We start from the raw sequence: 23,061 nt of genomic DNA on the forward strand, positions 1-23,061 counted from the left end.
CATTTGATAAATTGAACCAAATGACTTGGACCTTCTCCTTTAGTGCACATAGTATGGATCAAAGTGTTGACATTGCTGTGATTATATAACCAATTTTTTTGATCTAAAAGCCTTTTTTTCTGCATAAATCAATTAAGCTTGTGTTTTAAAAGTCTACACAGCTGAAGAATTCACATCTCACAATAATTCTGTGCCAGCTCATCTTCCAACTACTGAAACGTGCTTGGCTGCATGCTCAGTCAGTTTATAATTCTTTGCCAGAGACTGCAAAAGTTTGGGGTTGAATAAATCAACTAATCACCATTCTTACAGCTATGAGAAGAATAGGTGCTGAATTGCATGAGGCAGGAGAAATGAAGGTGGATCATGCAATAGAATCTTAAAAGGTGGAGATGTCCTTAGAACGGCACAAATGTAATTACCCTACCTGTGCATGGATTTATATTGTTTTGCTGGTTCTTTAGCCACAACTTCACTCCCCCCTCTGCCCCAAAATATCAACTTTAGCTCAGTGGTAGCTCACGTGCTTCAGAGTTGAAAGGTTATGGCTTCATGTCCCAATCCAGAAACTTGAGCATAAAATCTAAACTTACATCTCAGTGCAATATAAGACCCCATCTGCCCTCCCAGTTGGTTGTAAAAAAAGATTCTTGTATTCTTGTAGCACCTTTTTGTAGTTTAAAAAGTGTTGTTCGATTCAATAGTGACAAAGTTAGCTTTGGGTCTGGTTACAACACTTATTTTTGCTTCAGCGTGCACACAGTACCCAGCCAATACAATTTGTTCATGGGTTGTGGCCATCACGGCAAAGCCAGCATTTATTGCCTATCCTTAATTGTCCTTAAAGTAGTAGGAAGCTGTCTTCTTTAACCTCTGCAGTCCATATAGTATGGGGGACACCTAGTGCTGTTACAATAGGTGTTCCAGGAATCTGACTCAGGTGACAGAACAATAGTGATGTATGATCAGAGAGAAACTTGCAGGTGGCAGTTTTCTCATGCACCAGCTGCTTTTGTTCTTCAAGGCTTTAGAGGGTGATGGGTGCTGTTGATGAATAAGCTTTGGCAAGTTCCTGCTGTGTACTTTGTGGATGGTATACACTGCTGCCACTGTGCACCTATAGAGGAAGGAGTGATTATGTATGATGACATATTGGCATGCCATCAGTACTGTCCTGGATGGTGTTGAGCTCCGATTGTTGGAATTGCACTCATCCAGGCAAGTGGAGAGCATTCTATCACACTTCTGAATTGTACCTTGTAGACTGTGAAAGGCTTTGGGGAGTCAGGTATTGCTGCAGAAATCCCAGCTTCTGACCTCTTGTAGCTATAGTAATTATGTGGCTGGTCTAGTTAGCTGGTCAGAATATTGTTAATAATGGGACATTGATGGTATTACCATGGAGTGGTGTGAATGATACTCGCCACTTAGCCCAAACTTGAATGTTGTCCAGGTCTTGCTGTGGTCATAAACAGCTGAATTATCTGAGGCATTGTGAATGAAACTGACCACTGCAATTATCAGCAAGCACCCCCACTTCTAATTTTATAATGGCCAGAAGATCATAGAAACATCTGAAGATGGTTTGAGTCTAGAACATGACCCTGAGGAACTCCTGCAGCAATAGCCTGGGCCTGAGGTGATCGCTGCTCAACAACCACAACCATCTTCGTTCCTGCTAGGTATGACTGTAACCCCTGAAGTTTTTGTCCCTGATTTCGTCTTCAATATTTCTAGGGTTCTTTGGTACCACACTTAGTCAAATGCAGCCTAAGTGTCAAGACAAGTCACCCTCACCTCATTTCTGGAAGTCAGTTCTTTTGTCCATTTTTGGACCAAGGCTATAATGAGGTCTAGCACCAAGTCGCTCTGACAGATCCTAAACAGCATTGGTGAACAAGTTATTAGTATGATAGCACTTTCAATAATACTTTGCATCATTTTGTTGATGATTGAGGGAATGGTAATTAACCAGATTTGGATTTGTCCTTTTTTTTGTGGACAGGACATACCTGGGTATCTGTCTGCCATAGTGCTCAGCTGATAGCACTCTTGCCTGAGTCAGAAGGTTGAGTTCAAGTCCCACTCCAGGAACTCAGCACAAAAACTAAGGTTGATACTCCAATGCAGTACTGAGGGAGTATTGAACCATTGGAGGTGCCCTTTTTTAGAAGTGATGTTAAATTGACAGCCCTTTCAAGTGGAGGTGTAAGATCCCATGGCACTATTTTGAAGAGGACTGGGGAGTTATCCTTGATGGCCAAAACAATATTTATCTAGTCATTATCACATTGTTGTTTGAAAGTTTACTTTGTGCAAATTGGCTGCTGCATTTTCTACATTAACAGTGATGACACAAAGTACTTAATTCCCTGACAAGTGCTTTGAGATGTCCATTGGTTGTGAAAGGTGCTATATAAATGCAGGTCTTATTCCCCCCACCCTGTAATCCTATAGCCTCATACTCTTTATCCTTGGACACATCATGGTTTGGGAATTCTTGTCTTTCTCAACCATTTAGGTGGTGTCAAGCCTAGAGGTAACAGCAGCAGTCAATAAGCATCAAGATGTACACTTAGTCAAGTTAGGATTCCTACCTTGTTTGGTGGTTGAGCACTAGATTCTCACAATTGAGAGTTAGGTTCCTACTGACTTTTTGAACTGCATATTTGTATTCTGGTCAGCCTTTCCTGCACATTCTCATGTGTGCAGGCATCTGCTTACTATGTGAACTACTTAATACCCACCTGTTGTTAACTGCCACTTCGAATGAAATGTGATTAGCTATATAATCTGCACTGCTGTTATGTACAGTGAAGACAGTGTCACTGTCCTCATTACCGCCACATTTGAACCTTGAAGTAAAACTGGGGATTGAAGGTGCCAACAGAAAGACAATCATCCTAGCCCTTGACGTTACTTGACTGTTTACAAGGAACAAAGCACAAGGCTCTAACCCTTAATCCATTATTTTTCTTGTCCTACATCCTGCCACATCCTTTCTCCTTCAATTTTATTATGTATGGAATTATCATCAATAAATATCTATTATTTAACTAAGCAACTACTAGCACCATCTGTAAAGTCTTACCTGTACTCCACAAGCATAGTCCTTTATTATTAATTTTTATAGCTACTTTGTTTAGCCCTCTCCTTGGAGCCAGCCTTTATTAGAGTGAATCAGTCTATTTTCTCCCTTACAATAATCTTACCTTTGATATTATAGAGCAGTGTTGTCCAGTACTAAGTTGTAGCAGAGTGTATGAGTATCATTATTACTGCCTAGACTATTTGTCAGCTGTCCCAAATTGAACAAGGAAGAATGAACCAGATTGCTGTTACACAGGAGTCACATTATTCTGACAAACAGTCATGGTCTGATCAGTTCAACTGTCAGATTTTTAGTGACTTGAAAACTGAAGGGCCACTTGCATACTATTTTTCTTTTCATTAAGCATTTGGTTACCTTCTCTGTTTCTATTCACCCTGGGTGTTGTGGGGCTGCTGTGTGAAGCACAATGAAAACCAAGGTGGCCTTTGGAAGGACAGCAGTCCAATTGCTCTCAATTTTCTTAGCATCTTGTGGCCCTAGATTGCCCAACTGAAAATTGTTTTAACTGGTAGCTGGTGGTTTTCACAAAACAATTGAGGTGTGTGTGTGTGTGAGATAGACTGTGCTGTATAGCTGCCAATGAGGGTTGAAATATTTCAATTTAATGATGAAATATTCAACTTTGGCAAGCTTGGGTGGTACTGCAACATCTATTAAGTTGAAGGCTCAACATATTTAGATCTGTTGGAATGGTGATCGAAAGGAATAGGACACACTCAGTGTAATAGATCAGCAAGGGAATGAAAGGTGTTTGGAGGTAGGTAGGTAGGAATGTGGAGTTGAGGTTAAAATTAGATCAGCCGTGATCTCATTGAAAGGCAGAGAAGCTCTAAAGGGCTGAGTAGCCTATTCCTGCTCCTAATTCATATGTTTGTATACAGGAGGTTGACCATGATCCTGATCCATGGTCCAGATGCGGTGTTCAGAAATGGCAGTGTAAACAAGATGAGTCAGAGCACAGAAAACAATGTGTTGAGGTTTGTCTATTATTTTCCTTTCCCGAGTCTCCTGCTATATTAATCGTGATAAGCAGTTTGAAGAAATTTGTTTTAATCATAAACTGGAGCAAATTGTTAAATTAGAACACTTTCAATTAACAGATTGTCACCATCCTTTCGAGTGTATATACTGCAGGCTTGCTGAGGAACAGAGATTGAAAAACCTTTCTGAAACTGTTCTCCTGGTTGTGTCAGCAAGTGTACTGGTCTTGATTGCTGTTTAAAACGTCAAATCCATTTACAAAAGATTTGGCAATTATTCTATTAATATTGTATGAGCACTTTCACAATACTGGTATACAATAATGATAATCAAAATTCAAAATTTATTAAATCAAACAGGCAAAGCTTTAATTATTCAATAGCCTCAATAACAGGAAACAGTAAAAATATTTTTTTCAATGGCAAGTTTACAAAAACTAAATTGTACCACACACCTTATGTAATATTCATCACTTAAGAGTCCACCAGTGACCTCAAGCATACAAATAATCAATTTTTCTAAAAGCCCTATATGATGACAATGTCCTGTGGGACCAGAACATGAATTGTATCATCACACACTTCCTTTATATCTCAATGGTAAGTAAACATCTTTAAAAAAGGACAGAGGCACATGGATGTCTCCATCACCAGAGTAACAAGTATCCATGTATTTTGTGGTAATCGTTATGTCACCTTTATAAAATCTGAGATAAAGCAGTTTGAATGATCAGCATAACCATTTAATACTTCCAAATTCAAACGTCAGCTTGTATGTGAACATTTCGGTGCTGAAAGTTATATGATGTTCAGAACACCATGCAAAAAATATATGAACTAAACTTTAATTATGTCCCACTGTAAATCATCTCAATGTAAATGCTATGGCCAGACACTACTTCAAAAGTAGGATAAGTCAGGAATTCACTTTCATTTCTTGCCGATCCTGATAACGGTCACAGAGCACCAGCCAGAATGACTTAACAGTTTTGCTGGTCTTGTATCCTTACAGCCTGTTGTGTCACATCTATATCTTTTTCCAGGGTTATTGGCTATACTGTTTCAACTGCCTTCTAATAAATTAGTTGTACTGAAGTTCATTTTTAAATGTCACATATTGGCATTCAACTTTGATGAAAACTAGCGTAATTTAATCCGACATGCATAGCAGGTCAATTTTAACCTTAACCACTAAAACTTTACCAATATTGAAGAAATACTCATTTTGTAACATGTGGTGAACATGGTCACTTGATTGCCATAAAGTTTGGCAAGCATCAAAATTCTATTAGACAACACTGCTATGGAGTTTGAGGATTGTAGTACAGTGCTTCGCAGCCACTGTCATATTAAAATGTCATACAATTTGATGTCTGGTACACTCTACTAACAAATTGAATATTACTCGTGTGTAGGTGTTCTTTATCCTGTGTCTTGCTGCATAGTTATCATGTGGGTTGTCAATGGTGGAAGTATTCTACCTTCTGTTCCAGGGCTTATCTGGTCCAAGTCCATGATGGTTTACGTTTCGCTTCAGTGTGGTGTTCACCATCCCCAATTTTCAAAAAGCCTCCAGTTCAGGTCAGGACTAGCTTGCCAATTTAGTTAAATAAATGTGTTACAACAAAGATAGCTTAGTGCTTAAAAAATAAACGTTGTAACCAGAACCACAGGATGTACACCAAAAAAGTTAATGTAGGTATGTTTCATATTGTGCCAATTATTATTGGATGTAAACTATTTATGCATTCAAATCCTCTATTCATTTCCCTCACCTCAATGACTGGTTATAAGTTTGTGCATTGCCTTATATGACGCATCAGTCTCAGCTGTTTTGCTCCAGTTTCAGCATGTGGTAAATGAGTTTAAGCAGCTAATTTAATCAATTGCTGAGATGATCAGATTTTGGCCTCTTCCAGCTTAATTATGCACATATTGTCAAATGTTCTAACTGTTTTGTCTTCCATTTTCAACTTAACTATTTCCTTCCCATAACACAACACCTTTCATGAACTCAAGACATCCCAAAGCCCTTTGCAACAAAAATACTTCTGGAAGTGTAGGCACTTGTAATGTAGGAGGGATCCTATGGCACTATTTTGAAGAGCAGAAAGTTTCTTCCGAGGTCATAGTCAATATTTATTCCTCCCCGACACTACAAAAAAAAATATTCTTTGCTATTTGTGGGGCCTTATGCAGGTTGGCTACCACATTTCCTACACTACAACAGTGAATGTATTAGAAATGAGTGGTTTTTGATTTCTTAAAGTAAACATATTTTGAACAAACAAAAACGATGAATATGGGGCAACCTTTGGGTAGTGCTTGGCTAGTATACATTTAGCTCTCGGGTATAAATATCTTTACAGTGAGCCATCTAATAGTTTAAAAAAAATTTCCCTTCACTTTGCATTCACTTTTTCCTTTAACACACCCATTACTTCACCTGAATTTTGTTTTTTGGAAGTAATTGACTCAAGTCTTTATCCTTGTTGCTACTGATTGGTAGATGATTTCATTTAAAATTCCTGGTCACTTACAGTTCCCTAACTTGAATTGTGCCTGCTATCCTACATGTCAATAAGAATTATGCATAGCAGTAAGTTTTCTCTGGGATGTATAACTTATTGGCCCAAATTTTCCATAGCTGTTTCTGAGCAGTTTCTGGGTGGCCAAGGACAGGAAAACACTGGCAAGTCAGTGGAGGGAGAATTTAAACTCAGAGAAATGCAACTGATTACTGTATGGTCCATCAGCTAGTATTACCTCCAGCTACACTACATTATGGAAAATGCAACTTCCCCCTCCCAACCATGACTGAAAAACTGGCTTGAATACAAGAACCTGTCACAATTAATTAGCCTGACATGAGAAGATCTCTAAGGCAAAGGTGGATTGAAATGGACAGACACAAAGCCCACCAATCAATAGGACAGGATCTCAATTTCCAGAAAAATTATGGCAGAGTTTATTTATGCATAGAGTCAAATTGACATATTTGATATAATATAGAAATAAGTGTTTCTTTTCAATTTGATGCACACATTTTCCTGATCCTGGAAGTTTTGCAAACTTGGTGACTTTCATCCCAATCCCCTTTCAAAAAATAGGATATGGAAGCATGTTACTGGCAACACTTCAGAAAACAACTTTATTGAAAATATGAACTTTTACTTCAAACAACAAACGATAGCAACAAATGTACCAAAATTTGACAAATCTGCCTTCAAACAGCAGAATTAGTTACCATAATTGGTATTGTTATTACTCATTAAACAAAACGATAACATGGTACTGCAACACTCTTGGGACAAGGGGGAAAGAACTCAAATAAAAAAAAAAGTGCAAGTCAAATTGTTTTGCAGTTGAACTACCATGAACTTAAACCATATGGTTTAAATGTAGCTTAAACTTTTAAATTTAAATTACCATCTTGTAGATAGTTTTCAGGAGAGAAAAATTGGACAGATTAACTTTAATTAGCTTCAAACTCAAGTACAGCAACAGTTTGCTGTTAATGAAGTTACCAAAAATATAAATATCCTGCAGAATCTTGTGTAGTTTGAAGGTTGTCCAATATCTTCTTGTTACCCTGTTTTAAAGAGAGATTAGATAGTAAAATATTTTCCTCCTGTACATTCTCTAGTATTAAGCTAGGTTTTTATCACCTAGAAACTTTTCAGTCTTACCTCTATAGTGTACCATACTCTCTCATACTTCAGTGTCTCAAGTGAGTAATGGAACAGTAAAGAACTTGTACCAGTTTGAGACAGTAAAGGTCTATTTGGGCACTGGGTATGAGAGGGGTTGGTGTTCTAGAATACAGCACAGAAAGCTATGTAGATTACCTATCATTTTATATTCAGTCCTCCATTTTCTTCTAGTCTTACATGGAGTAAAAAAATGTATACGCATCTTAACTTACCATGCAAGATGGCTCGACTTCCAAAATATAACTATGCATTACTGATGGGAATGAAATTTCTGATATTGGGGCATTTCATCATCTATTCAAAAACACTATCATTCAGTTATCCAATATACAAGTGTGAAATGAAATTTAAAAACTTACCTTTACATATCCAAATCTGCAAGACCCTTTTCTACAAGTGGAAGGTGAATTAGCGATCCTTCTTCATACAAGAATACAGAAACTTCTGGACATAAGCTCTGAAGAATATAAAAATCTCATTTTTAATGAACAATAGCATATAAAACAGATTTTATTCACAAATTGTGACCACTGTATGAGAATGCAAAATTCAAGACTGCCCTAATGTTTGAAAATGCCACGAAGAGCACAAGTTGTATAGGCATTGCAAGAACAGTATATATCATTGCTGTCTGGATAAAATTGCTGTAATTCTTGATGAAATTGTAAAGGCAGACCAGATGGTAAAATCCAACTATTCATTACTGGGGAAAGCCAGTATCTTATAATTAACAATGGAAACATTGTTTTACTAGCTTAGTATTAACTAGTTTTTTTGCTTTTCAAATCCTTTATTTTGTGACACGAAGCAATATTTTATAATCAGTTTTAAAGTTTCCCCAACTCAAAGTCTAGCTTGGCTATATCAGAATTATGTACCTTTAAATAAATATTGTTCTGTTTAACATTTAAATATATTTTAAAAATAAATAACCTATTCTTTTCCCAAGAAAATTACAGGCAGGCTTATTTTGAGTGTTCAACCCATGCAAGCAGAAATAAAAACAGCAACCGAGAACTGCAACACATGTATAATATTTTATTCTAACCTTGCTTAAGCACACAGGTTAATTGAATTACTTACCACCAAGAATGCTGTAAGTTGATTCCCTTGTACAATGTCAACCATTGTCCATAGAGCTTCCATGGACCATTCTGGACTGTAAACAAGTCGGTCCATGTCATTCATTAAAGCTGGTGGCTTAAACCCTGCCAACTTAACTTTGATGGCTCGAACTGGATACTGTATCAAGTGTGCAGGAATCTGACGAAGCCTGCCATAAGAGATTAGAGCATACGTACTACAATTAATGCTTGGGCACAATTTGGAGGAGAATCGAGGCCAAACTGCATGAGTTCCACAGCAAGAAATACTCTGGTGATAGTTCTTACTGCTGCCTTGGCTCAGGGGTCCAGATCTTTCTAGCTTACAAGGCATGCAGCAGAGCATGGAAAGGGGCTTGAAGAACGTCCCATTATTTCTTGCACCTTCTTGCATAGAGCTGTGTTACGACCGGGATGGGAGGAGTGCATGAATTATCAAGCCCCACTACTCCCAGCCATACCATTAACTTAAATGTTTAACTTTCCCATCGAAATGGCCAATTGTGTACCTATATCTCTAGTACCCAGAAAAAAAAAAAGAGGCTCTGACCAGGCGTCTTTCAAAAATTCAGAATAATTAATTTTTAAAACAAACTTCTTTTAACAAGTTGTAAGTACTGGTTAACTCACAATTGTAATCTGGAAATGTAATTATCTGTCTCTTCCTAAAGACTTCCCCTCCAGCCCCCCAATGCACACAGACAAACAAAGGACAAACAGAGTCTCTCTGCAGAGATTGGTTTTGGAGGAAGGGCTTCATAAAGGATAAAGTCTGCAGGGTCTCAATGCTGTCATCCGAGTTCTCTCGTGTACAGGCGGGCCGCTAGTCCTGGTAGATGCCTGGAAGTTCTCACCAGCTAGCCCAGCTTTGCAGGTCCAAATGCAGACCAGTTACACTTAGATGAGAGTTCTCTGGCTACAGGTTGATAGCCACTCACTATTTTAATCAAGGTAGAGAGAGGGAACCTTCCTTTCTGAGCTTATTCTTCAACAAGACTGTCCTCAAACAAGTTCACAATTTAAAAGTTTTTTTCCCTCTCTCCCATGTGATTTCCAGCAAGTTCAACCTTCCTTTTCAGTTTTTTTTCTCCAATGAAAATGAATGCAGTTTAAAGCAAACAACCAGATCTTCCACACGTACCATGAAGGTCAGGTGATTTCTTGGAAAACTGCTTGTTGACAGTTCCAAGGTGAACTTAATGACCTTTTAAAAAAAAAATCCCAATTTAACATCCAAATGTCCAGGTCATGCCATGTCCTTCTATTTTAAAATAAAAAATTCAGGCTTAAGAGATCTGATTCAAACAGCTGTGGTCTTCAAGATGACACCGCATCTGTTCCCTCACCAGCTCACTGGCACAATACTAAAGAATTGTGACTACAGACTGACACTGAACTTCATTATTCTCTGCCTATGGTTACAAACAAATTGAATATTGATGTGGAAGCCCTTCTTGTTGTATAAAATGCCAAGGCTTCATGGTTACAGTCTATGTCTCCCTGAACCATTTTGGTACAAGATGCTAAATGGGGCATTTTTGCCCATTTTAAACAAAAAGCAAAAAGTAATACAATTTCTGACCAAATATGACAAAATTGAATGAAAATGTAATCTCAATTTTGAATATGTTCAGAAATTTAAAAATTAAGCAAAACATGAAAAATACAATTTGTGTGCCCACGCCCCTCCATCCCAAACTAATCAAATTGCAGCTGTACCTTTCCTAAGAAAATAACTGCACGTCCACCAATAATGTCCACATGAAATAGAGTAGTTCACCACAACACAAAAATGCAACCTGACTGAACATGAAAGCTTAAACATATTTAGGAACAGTTACCTAAAATCTGGTAGAGATGCAGTAGAGCCAAAGTCAACATGCTGCACAAGGATCATTAATGGTTGGACTTTATCAAGTGACAGTACTTTTGCTCTGTACCATCGCCCATCACTGTATTCAGCAAGGCAAGGCATTTCTGCAAAGAAACAAATTCCAAACCAGATAAGCTGACCAAAATAATGATTTGCCTTAATCCAACATGTATTATCGTTGCCTTGATCTTAGCAAAAAAGAACTCTAGCTTTGAAGGGCTAGTTCTTACAATAGCCTTGATATCAATTGTACAATAATTTATACCACATGTCAGAGCTGAAGTATTGAACTATATCAAGATCCAATACAGAGGGTTATTTCTGATCCTTCAACAACACTAACATTGAACTATCAGTATGGGTAGTGCTATTTTCTAACTATGTGTGGAGAAAGAGTTGCAAGCTACTTCTTATCCAAATATGTCGCATCACCAAAATTTTCTACTGTTTTTGAAATGAAGGCTGATAGTCATTTGGAGCATTTTATTTTACATCCTCTTCTGCAAAGCTGCTCAATTTTCACGCAACTTATGATTGTGAGGAGACAGTGTGCGTGTAATTATTAGCAGTAATTCTATTACAGTCAATGATCTTGAAATCAAAGTTTTAGAAAAGTTCCAAAAACAATATGTGTATTATCTTATAATGCAGCAAAAATAACAATGGTTGCTAATCTATAATTTAAGTCAAGAATGATGATATAGGTCTGTTTATAGAAGTCTTGAAAATGCAGACACCCCCATTTTTTCCCCTGGTTAGACATGCAGTCTAAATGATCCACAAAACAAAATACAGATTGGATGCCCAAAATCCAACTGTCCCAAAACTGGACTTGAAATCTGGACTTATCCAAATACCAGGACAATTTGGCTAGGTGCTAGCTCTGAGTGGCACACAGACTAATTATTGACTTTGCCACTTTGTTTACAGTGGAACAGTGTAGTTCTCTCACACTGTTGGCCCTCAACCCTACCCGAACCACTCAACCTCTGTTGTTGTACCTCAGTCATTTGGGCGTTCTGGTGTTCATTGTGATTTCCTGTGTTTATTGCCACTGCATCATATCAAACAGGCTAGTGTCTAAGATGTTTCAAGGGGGTAGGAATATTTCTAGTTCATTATTATGCTAACAAGACAGCATGGATATCCAGGCAAATTTGTCTGGACTGGTTTGAGAAGCACTTTGTTCCTGAGGCTCACGTTCATTGTAAGTCAACTAGGCTTGATGAAAAGTGAAAGATGTTGTTGCTTGACAATTGCTCAACGCATCATATCCAAAATCTAAGAAAATCCAAAATCCAGCACGGATTTGGTCCTGAGGGTGCCAAATTTTGGACATCCAACCTGTAAATTTGGAATATAGAAAATCAATAACATAGATAAATCCTTGGGACCAGAGTGTTGAAGGAGATGGCTATAGAAATAGAGACAATGGATGCATTGGTGATTATCTTTCAAAATTCTATAGGTTCTGGTAAGGTTCCTGCAGACTAGAAAGTAGCAAATGTAACCGCACTATTTAAGAAGGGAGGGCAAGGGAGATTGGAGAATTACAGACTTGTTAGTTTGATGTCAGTAGTAAGGAAAATGTTAGAATCTATTATAAAGGATGTGATAACTGGACAACTGAAAAATAATGATATGATTGGGCAGAGTCAACATGGATTTATAAAAGGGAAATCATGTTTGACAGATCTGTTGGAGTTTTTTTGATGCTGTCTTTTATCTATGCTATAAGTAACAACAGTAGATGTGGAATATTTAGATTTTCAGAAGGCTTTCAATAAAGGCCCCACATGAGGTTAGTAAACAAAATTAGAGCACATGGGATTGGGGGTAATATATGCTATTGATTGAAAGTTAGTTAACAGACGGAAAACAGAGTAGGAATAAGTGGGTCATTCTCGGGCTGGCAGGCTGTTATTAGTGGGGTACCGCAAGGATAAATGCTGGAGCCACAGCTGTTCACAGTCTGTATAAATTATTTGGATGCAGGGACCAAATGTAATATTTCCAGATTTGCTGGTGACAAAACAAGGTGGGAATGCGAGTTGTGAGGAGGATGCAAGGAGGCTTCAAGGTGATGGGGACAGGCTCAGAACTTGGTAGATGGCATATAAGTGTGAAGTTATCCACTTTGGTGGAACAAACAAAGGCATAGTATTTCTTAAATGGAGAGAGGTTGGGAAGTGTTGATGTTCAAAGGGACCTGGGTGTCCTTGCTCATGAGTCACCGAAAGCAAGCAGGCAGGTGCAACAAGCAATTTGGAAGGCAAATTATATGTTGGCCTTCATTGCAAAGGGATTTGAATATAGCAGTAAAGATATCTTACTGCATTTGTATAGGGCCTTGATGAGACAGCATCTGGAGTAATGTATACAGTTTTGGTCTCCATATCTAAGGATGTATTTACCATGGAGGGAGTGCAACAAAGTTCACCAGGCTAATCCCTGGGATGGCAAGATTGTCTTATGAGGAGGGATTGAGGAAACTGGGCTTATGTTCTCTAGAGTTTTGTAGACTGAGAGGTGATCTCATTGAAGCTTACAAAATTCTTAGAGGGTATGACAGGGTAGATGTGGATAGGATGTTTCCCCTGGCTGGTAAGTCTAGAACCAGGGGACACAGTCTCAAAATAAGGGATAGGCCATTTAAGACTGAAATGAGAAGGAATTTCTTCACTCAGAGGGTGGTGAATCTTTGGAATTCTCTACCCCAGAGGGCTGTGGAAGCTTAGTCATTGAGCATGTTCAAGACAGAAATCAATAGATTTCTGGATATTAATGACATCAAGGGTTATGGGGATAGTGGGAAAATGGCATAAGAGATAGATGATCAGCCATGATCTATTTGAATGGTGGAGCAGGCTTGATGGATCGAATGGCTATTCCTGCTTCTATTTCCTACGTTCCTAACAATTAGCAGTAATCTTTGGTTGTTAGTTAGATGCCCAGTGTACAAAACTGTTAGAAACGTTAATCACTGCACATTTTGGTTATTTTTCACCTATTGTTACATACCGAAAAAGTTGGTATGATGAAGGCCAAGTCTATTATAGTTGGATTAAAACCATTTTACAGCATATCATTGCAACACTTGCAATATACATTAAGTAATTTTGCTGAGGTTAGAGCAGTGTTTTATCTTAGAGCACTGAGACAAACCTACACACCAAATCCCTTACTATACCTGATCTGAAATCTGAGAGTAAAGCAAGTGCCTCTGCATTCTGATTAAGTTCTCTCAGAGCTTGCTCGAGATCATCCTCAGGTTCATAGCTTATCCCACTATCATCTGTGTCACTGTCAGATTCAACATCTCTCCTTGGACCAACTGAAATGTACACCTTAAGAAAATTAAAAACAAAACCATTGCATAGAATTCCAAGGTAACATGCCATTCAGTCCAAACAGTAGGATGTGGTGTATGCTCCATGCAAGCAGCAGTACTAATCCCATGTGCCTCCTCTGTTCACATATCCCTTTATTCCTTATTTCCCTCAATCATCTATCTAATCTATTCTTAACGTTGACATGGTTTTTGTTTCAATGATACTAGTCCACTTCACAGCTTCACAACTCAACAGATTTCTCCTACTCTGTCCTAAATCTCATACAATCTAATATCTATGTCCACTCTGTTCAATTACTCCACCATTGGTGGCCATGTTTAACAATCTAAACCCTAAGCTGTGGAATTCCCTCCCTAACCTCTCCACCTCTCACTCCTTATAAGATGCTCTTTGGCCAAGTGTCTAAATATTTTCTTATGTGCCTTGGCCCCCAATGCTGGAGCAATTAAAATCGGAACATGCAAGAGGACAGAATTGGGTGAGCAGAGATCCAAGATGATTGGAGGACATTAGAGATAGGGAGGGGTTAAGACCACAGGAGAATTTGAAAACAAGAGCCAGGAGCCAATGTAGGTCAGCGAGTAACTGGGTGAACGGGATTTGGTGAGAGTTATGATACAGGCAGTAGAGGTTTGGATAAACTCAACATATGCAACCAATGCAGAACAACAAGGTGAACAATGTTAAAATACATAAGTCAAAACAGTAGAATACAGGTCAAAGGAAGTAATAATCAAATATAGTGCTCTGGTCAGACAGCACCTTGAAGAGTGTTTTTATTTTTGGTCGCCAAGAAACAGACACATTCAAGTTTTGTGAGCAACAAGCAGACTATTTGGAAGTGGCCGGGGGAGAGGGTAGTGCAGGGGTGTGGAGAGGTGCGGGATTAAATTATTAAAGCCTGTGCCATCCTCTCACAAAATAGGGTAAGGAGAAAAGGTATAGACAATCCAGAAGTTAAGCAATCTCTTCAAAGGAAACTGTGTAAACTCAACTTTAAACTTAAATACACTATGTATCAAACTACAGATGTGCCTGCGACTCTGCCATAGCCATGCCGGAATAATAATGTACCATATCAGCATCCAACTTATTGGCACCCTGCCAAGTTATATGGTGTTTCCATATATCTTCTGGTTGGGGGTACAAAGATGAGAAAAGAATAAAACTGTTCCAACCAAAAAGCATAATCCCCACCCTCACCCTTTTTTTAAAAAAAGAAAAACTCTGCATGTGTAACTGTTCCCCCCCCCCCCAAACTGGTAAACTCATCTGTATGTGACCCATAACAGCAAGTTTAGAGCTATGTATGATTCATATTTTCCTCTAGAGTGCAGGAATCTCATTTTAATCTAATAGCTTCAATAAAGAGGTACCTTAATAGCCCTTCATATCTACCTGAAATCTCGATCCAGAAATGTAACATGCTTACCTGATTGGGAGTTTCTAGATGCTTTACAGTTACAGGGAAAACCTTTCCAGGTAAAGGCAATAATGGATAGTCATACTCTGGCACCATAAAGGTTTGAAAGTGTGAAGATAGTAAACCCTGTGGACATAGATTTCCAACACATTAGACTACAAGCTGCTTTATGGCACATTTAAGAGTGAGCTTTGTCCAGCTTTCTCTGCTTATTACATGTGTAGAAATACATTTTTAAATAGAGAAAATAATTTTAAAATAGTAATGCTTTTCTTACATGAATTCATTTTACATAGATTTCCCTATGGTTTGCTCTTCCAATTATTGTGCATCTAAATAACAAAAGTTCCAAAGGATCATAGGAATTGCTGATAAAGAAAAGACCAAAGTCCAGCCTTCTATCGTTCGGTAGGGAAGCGATATGATACACAATGGAGCTAGCTGCTGACTATGCATAACAATTAATTTCTATCAATTAATTTACAACAGGACCAGGCACAAGGCAAAGGAAGCATCAGTTGCCAAAAGTTTTGGAAACCATTAGGTCTAATGTCAACAGGTTTCTCTCAAGCATGCTGCACTGATGAAGAAACTCTACCCAAAGGGTCAATTTAACATTTTCCCCCCAAATACTGACTCATTTGCTGCGCATTTCCAGGTTTTTTTTTTATAAAAAGACTAATCATTTAGATATTTAGAAACTACAATATCATAGACTGTCCAATCCATGATCACATTTAAAAATTTGTAAGCTTTCCATATCCTGATTTTAATCCACTAGATTTTACCATTCATTCTATTACTTCTCCATTTTTTATTCATTCATGGCATGGGTGTCATTGGCTAGGCCAGCATTTATTGTTCATCCCTAATTGCCCTTGAAGTGGTGATGGTAAGCTGCCTTCTTGAAATGCACAGTCCATATGGTGTAGGTACATCCACAGTGCTGTTAGGGAGGGAGTTCCAGGATTTTAACTCAGCGACAGTGAAGGAACGTCAATATAGTTCCAAGTTAGGATGGTGAGTGGCTTGGAGGGGAACTTCCAAGTGATGGTATTCCCATGTGTCTGCTGCCCTTGTCTTTCTACATGTTAGTGGTTGTGGGTATGGAAGGTGCTGTCTAAGGAACCCTGGTGAGTTCCTGCAGTGTATCTTGTAGATGGTACACACTGCTGCTACTGTGTGTTGGTGGTGGTGGTAGTGAATGTTAGTGGATGGGATGCCAGTCAAGCAGGCTGCTTGGTACTGGATGGTGTCAAGCTTCTTGAGTGTTGTTGGAGCTGCACTCCATCAAGGCAAGGGGAGAATTTTCCATTACACTCCTGACTTGTGCCTTGTAGATGGTGGACAGGCTTTGGGGAGTCATGAGAGTTACTTGCCACAGGATTCCTAGCCTCTGACCTCTCTTGTAGCCACAGTATTTATAATGGCTAGTCCATTTCAGTTTCCGGTCAATGGTAACCCCCAGAATGAATTGGAGAATTAGCAATGGTAACGGCATTGAATGTCAAGGGGTTATGGTTGGATTCTCTCTAAATGGAGATGGTCATTGCCTAGCACTTGTGTGGCACGAATGTTACTTGCTACTTCAGTCCAAGCCTGGATATTTGTCCAGATCTTGCTGCATTTGGACATGTACTCCTTTGGTATCTGAGGAGACACGAATAGTGCTGAACACTGTGCAATCAGCAGCAAACATCCCCACTTCTGACCTTATGATGGGAGGAAGGCCATTGATGAAGCAGCTAAAGATGGTTGGGCCTTGGACAGTACCTTGAGGAACTCCTGCAGTGATGTCCTGGAACTCAGATAATTGATCTCCTCCAATCACAATCAACTTCCTTTGTGCTAGGTATGTCTCCAACCGGTGGAGAGTTTTCCCCAATTCCCATTAACTCCAGTTTTGCTAGGGCTTCTTGAGGCCTGTTACAACCAGGATGGGAGGAGTGCACGAATTATCAAGCCCCACTACTCTGCAGGCTGTAGTAATAATTTATTTTCTCATCAAAATGGCCAATTGCATACCTCATATATCCAGAAGAAGAGACTCTGACCAGGCTTCTTTCAAAAATTCAGAATAATTAATTAATTTAAAAAACAAAACTTTTAACAAGTTGCAAGTACCGGTTAACACGCAATTGTAATCGGGAGGTATAACTGTCTCTTCCGAAAGAACACCTCCTTCCCCCTCCCCCCCCTCACCCCAGTGCGCATACAGACAGGGTCCCTCTGCAGAGAATGGTTTTAGAGGATGGGTGTTATAAAATAAAGGATAAAGTCTGCAGGGTCGCGACACTGTCAATCTGGAGTTCTTTTGTGTGAAGACGGCTCCCTATTCCTGGTGGATGCCTGGAAGTTCTCACCACTGGTCTCAGCTGTGCAGATCCAAATGCAGGCTAGTTACACTCAGATGAGGGTTCTCTGGTACAGGATGAAAGCCACACAATTTTAGACAATGAGAGGGAGCCAATCAAGGTAGCCTTCTTTCCTCAGCTTGTTCTCCAAGAAAACTGCCTTCAAAACAAGCAGGTTCACAACTTAGGTTTTTCCATTCGCCAACGTGTTGCCTTTTTTTCCTCCCAGCTTTTCATTAATTAAAACACTTCGCAGTTCAACACAAACAAGAGCTTTAAGTATCATTTAGGTCAGGTGAATTCTTGGAAGAGGCCTTCTTGTTTACAGTTCCAAGGTGAACTCATGACCTTTTAAAAAAATCCCAGGTTAGCATCCAGATGACCAGATCATGCCAAATCCTTCCATTTTGTAGAAGAAAACTTCAGTCTTGAAAGATAGGATTATAAAATGCCACACACTCAAAAGCTGCACTGATATCTCACCTCACTTGGAGTTCAGCTCTTTTGTCCATGTTTGAACCAAGGCTGTAATGAGGTCAGGAGTTGAGTTGTCCTGGCAGAACCCAAACTGAGCGTCAGTGAGCATGTGCCACTTGTTAGCACTGTTGATGACCCCTTCCATCACTTTACTGAAGTTCGAGAGTGAATTGATGGGACAGTAATTGCTGGGACATACCTGGGCAATTTTCGACATAACTGGGTAGATGCCAGTGTTGTAGCAGTACTGGAACAGCTTGGCGAGGTGCGCAAGTTCTGGAGCACCAGTCTTCAGTACTATTGCTGGAATATTGTCAAAGCCCATAGCCTTTACCGTTTCCAGTGCCTTCAGCCGTTTCTTGCTATCACATGGAGTGAATCGAATTGGCTGAAGACTGGCACCCGTGATGCTGGGGACCTCCGAAAGAGGCCGAGATAGATCATCCGCTCGCACTTCTGGCTGAAGATTGCTGCATGTGCTTCAACTTTATCTTTTGCACTGATGTGCTGGGCTCCCCCATCATTGAGGATGGGGGTATTTGTAGAGCCTCCTCCTCGAGTGAGTTGTTTAATTGTCCAGCACCATTTACGACTGGATGTGGCAGGGCTGCAGAGCTTAGGTCTGATCTGTTGGTTCAGGATTACTACGTCTGCCTACTACTTGCTGCTTATACCATTTGGCATGTAAGTAGGCCAGTGTTGTATCTTCACCAGGTTGACACCTCATTTTTAAGTATGCCTGGTGCTGCTCTGGCATGCCCTCCTGCACTCTTCCTTGAGCCAGGATTGATTCCCTGGCTTGATGGCAATGGTAGAATGTGGGATATGCCAGGCCATGAGATTGTGGTTGAGTACAGTTCTGCTACTGATGGCCCACAGTGCCTTATAGTTGCTCAGTCTTGAGCTGCTAGGTCGATTCAAAATCTATTCCATTTAGAATGGTGGTAGTGCCACACAACACGATGCAGGATATCCTCAATGTGAAGACGGGACTTTGCAAGGATTGTGCAGCGGTCACTCCAACCAATACTGTCATGGACAGATGCATCTGCAGCACGCAAGTTGGTGAGGATGAGGTCAAGTATGTTTTTTCCTCATGTTGGTTCTCTCACCACCTGCCGCAGACCCAGTCGAGCAGCTATGTCCTTTAGGACTCAGCCAGCTCGGTCTGTACTGGACCCACTCTTGGTGATGGATATTGAAGTCCCCCATCCAGAGTACATTCTGTGCCCTTACCGCCCTCAGTGCTTCCTCCAAGTGGTGTTCAACATGGATGAGTACTGATTCATCAGCTTAAGGGGGACGGTACGTGGTAATCAGCAGAAGGTTTCCTCGCCCATGTTTGACCTGATGCCATAAGGCTTCATGGGGTCCGGAGTTGGTGTTGAGAACTCCCAGGGCAAGTCCCTCCAGACTGCATACCACTGTACTACTACCACTGCTGAGTCTGTCCTGCTGGTAGGACAGGACATACCCAGGGATGGTGATGGCAGTGTTTGGGACATTATCTGTAAGGTATGATTCCATGAGGATGACTATGTCAGGCTGTTGCTTGACTAGTCTGTGAGACAGCTCTCTCAATTTTGGGACGAACCCCCAGTTGTTGAGGAGGTCTTTGTAGGGTCAACAGGGCCAAGTTTGTCGTCGTTATTTCCGACGCCTAGGTTGATGCCAGATGGTTCATCTAGTTCCATTCCTTTTAGACCTTCTAGTGCTTTGACAAAACTGAATGGCTTGCTATTCCATTTCAGAGTGCATTTAAGAGTCATCCATATTGCTGTGGGTCTGAAGTCATAAGTAGGCCAGACCATATAAGGATGGCAGATTTTCTTCCCTAAAGGACATTAGCGAACCAGATAGGCATTTACAACAATTGACAATGGTTTCATGGTCATCATTAAACTTTTAATTCCAGATTTTTATTGAATTCAAATTTTACCATTCTGTCATGGTGAAATTCGAACCCGTGTCTCCAGAGCATTACCCTCATCGTTCAACTCACCACTTTGTATATTATGTAGCAACTTGCACATTTTTAACCAATGTTGCGGAATCCGTAGTTCAAAGCTCGCATTTTTTGAGACAGACCCTAACTGAAAAAAGGGAAACTGAGAAAGGAAATCAGCCCTTCCAGTTTCTCAAGAAATTAAGACTGAAACTGAGATTTGAAACCAAAATTTCTGGGAAGACTGAAACTGGTTGAAACCAATATAACTCAGACACAGAGCCATCAGAGCTCAGGTGATGATGATCCCACTGGTGCAGTACAGGTAGGCTGAAGACGATGGAGACTAGCTCCTGAAGCTGAAAATAGGTAAACATACAGTTGCTGCAGCTGTTTCTGTTACTCGAAGGTAACATTGATGCATCTATGTCATCCAGACCATCATATGCAGAACTGAAGTGGTTGTGCAGAGGTGTGCCATTTTTGGCGAAGATCACGCCCGTGGAACTTGGGTTGGTTGTGCTCTACTGATTGAATGATGACATATGCACTGAATGGACTGCTGAACAAATTTTTAATGTTTTAGTTGTATTTGTCATTTAATGTGCAATTTATAGTTTATAATCGACCACAATTTGCCTGTTAATTCAAGTTTATCTCTTGTTGATTTAGGGTTTTTAAGAACGTAAGTGGCAATCCAAGATCGTATTTCATGTTTGACTCTTGTATAGTAAAAAATTACGTTGTTTAAAACTTGTGCATTTTTTCTGGGTTTTGGATTTCATTTTATGAAAAAAAGTTACTGGTCATGACTGAGATCATAATGCCAACCTTCAAAAATGTAATCATGAGCTGTGCATTTCCAGTATTTTTTTGTTTCGTCTATCAGATTTTTCAAAAAATTTCAAGAAATAAGGCATTTTGAATCAAAATATATAACTTCAAACTGCATGAAACTAGATGCCATAACGGGAATTTAAACAAGTAATTATTTCCTCTGAGGGTGTGGGTGACATGGGCAAAAAGTGCTTTTCAGATTGTGTTAAGTATGGAATTTTGCAACTTTGACCATGTGGTGATAGAAGACCAGTGATATATGCACAACTCAGAATAGTGTGCATCTGTGTTCCCATGATCTTGCTGTTCTTATGCTTCTTACTATGGTTACAAGACTCAGATTTTTGATTGTTGGTTACGTTTTTGGATTGGCAAATTTGTTTTGCTGCTATTTAAATCTTTAAAAGGTTTTATGTAAGCAATATACACTTGCTAATTTAAAGAAAGCTCAATCACCATCATGAATCCATTGAAAAGCAGTGAAAAGAGGATTTTTAGAATTAACAACTGACAAGAGTGCAACATTTTGTTAATATTCAGTAAACTTTACCTCATGTGTCAAATCCCAACTTTCTTCAGGCGCATTTCCATTATTTATATCAGGATAACATTTCTGTAAAGGAAAAGTTCATCTAGTGTGTTGTATTAGGAAGTACATTTAAAAAACTTTCTGCTAGCTGTCAATGTGACAGATGTTACAATGTTAACAGACATTGTAATACCACATAAGAGTGTACAACAGAATTTAAGCTCCAAGTAACATTTCCTTAATGACAGTGAACAGGCAATGCCAGTACTGAGAACTTAGCAGCACCAAGATAGATCACAATTTTACAACTTTGCCCTATTCTGGCTGCAATTACAGATCACAAAATACAACATGGTTTAAATATTTGAGGCATCTGCTAAAACTAGTCTGAGCTGTGCTTTGAGATCTTTCATCACTCTCTTCACTGATAATTCCAAGGTACAGAGTTTAATTCTGTAATCTGGTATATGTAGATTGATTCCTTATAGCAAGGAGGTTAGCTACAGAAATCATCAGTAAAAGCCCCATATACACCCCAGTGAAATATATTTTCAGCAGGAAGTGTTTTCAAATCAGTTCTATGCAAATATTAATACTGAAACCAAAGTTAAGGATGCAGACACAGGCCTTTCTATTTCATAATTATCTTCAGGATGTAATGTACTAGTTTCTATCCATTGATCTTGCCTGTTCTGCCGATTATTTAAAGCATTTTCTGCTTTTAGTCTTTGTTCGCACTGCCACCCCTTTTTCCTGCTTAAAAGCTTCTCATCTCTAATATCTTGGGGTCCTGATCATCAAGCAGAAATGTTTTTTCTCTCCCCACAATATTTCAAGCAAATTGCTTTTATTTCAGGCTTCCCTTCGAGTAGATGAATCTTTGGTTTAATGTCCTTCAAAAAAAAAATTTCAAACTTCATAGAGAAAAAAAATCCTCCTTGGAGGACGGATCATTTTTTGATGCATTGTCCCTTTAAAAATCGCAATGAAAATTTATGCATATTCTCATATGACTTTTCATGAAGAACGTCTCCTAGATCCGCTTTTAACCTGGCTCAGTGTGAATTCAATTAAGATGTCTCCTTGTTCTGGGAAAGTGAAGCTTCATATTTACCCTGGTTAAAAAAAACCACCACTGCCATGCTTACATAATACCTTTAACATGGTAAACATCCCAAGGTGCTTCACAGGTGCAAGATGACCAAACTACACAAGGTGCCATTAAAACAGGTGACCAAAAGTTTGCTGAAAGAGGTTGGTTTAAGGACTATCTTTAACAGAGGACAGAAGGGTGGTGGGCAGAGAGGTTTAGAAAGAGAATTTGAGTTTGATATCCAGGCAGCTGAAGACATGCTGCCAATG

At 39.3% G+C, this 23,061-nt stretch overlaps 1 protein-coding gene across 1 annotated transcript in view; it reads right to left on the minus strand.

Annotated features, from left to right (window-relative positions):
* Positions 1–8,166: 8,166 nt before the first annotated feature.
* The window catches only part of LOC121283884 (RING finger protein 17-like), a 106,389-nt gene continuing 91,494 nt past the window's right edge, over positions 8,167–23,061 (minus strand). The window contains exons 22-27 of the mRNA XM_041198685.1: positions 21,721–21,783; positions 15,567–15,683; positions 13,972–14,128; positions 10,750–10,885; positions 8,889–9,078; positions 8,167–8,262 (exon numbers count right to left, since the gene is read on the minus strand). Of these exons, the coding sequence (XP_041054619.1) occupies positions 8,167–8,262; positions 8,889–9,078; positions 10,750–10,885; positions 13,972–14,128; positions 15,567–15,683; positions 21,721–21,783 (759 nt within the window). The remainder of the gene's footprint in view (positions 8,263–8,888; positions 9,079–10,749; positions 10,886–13,971; positions 14,129–15,566; positions 15,684–21,720; positions 21,784–23,061) is intronic.

The sequence above is a fragment of the Carcharodon carcharias genome, chromosome 11, assembly GCF_017639515.1.
Source record: "Carcharodon carcharias isolate sCarCar2 chromosome 11, sCarCar2.pri, whole genome shotgun sequence".
NCBI lineage: Eukaryota > Metazoa > Chordata > Chondrichthyes > Lamniformes > Lamnidae > Carcharodon > Carcharodon carcharias.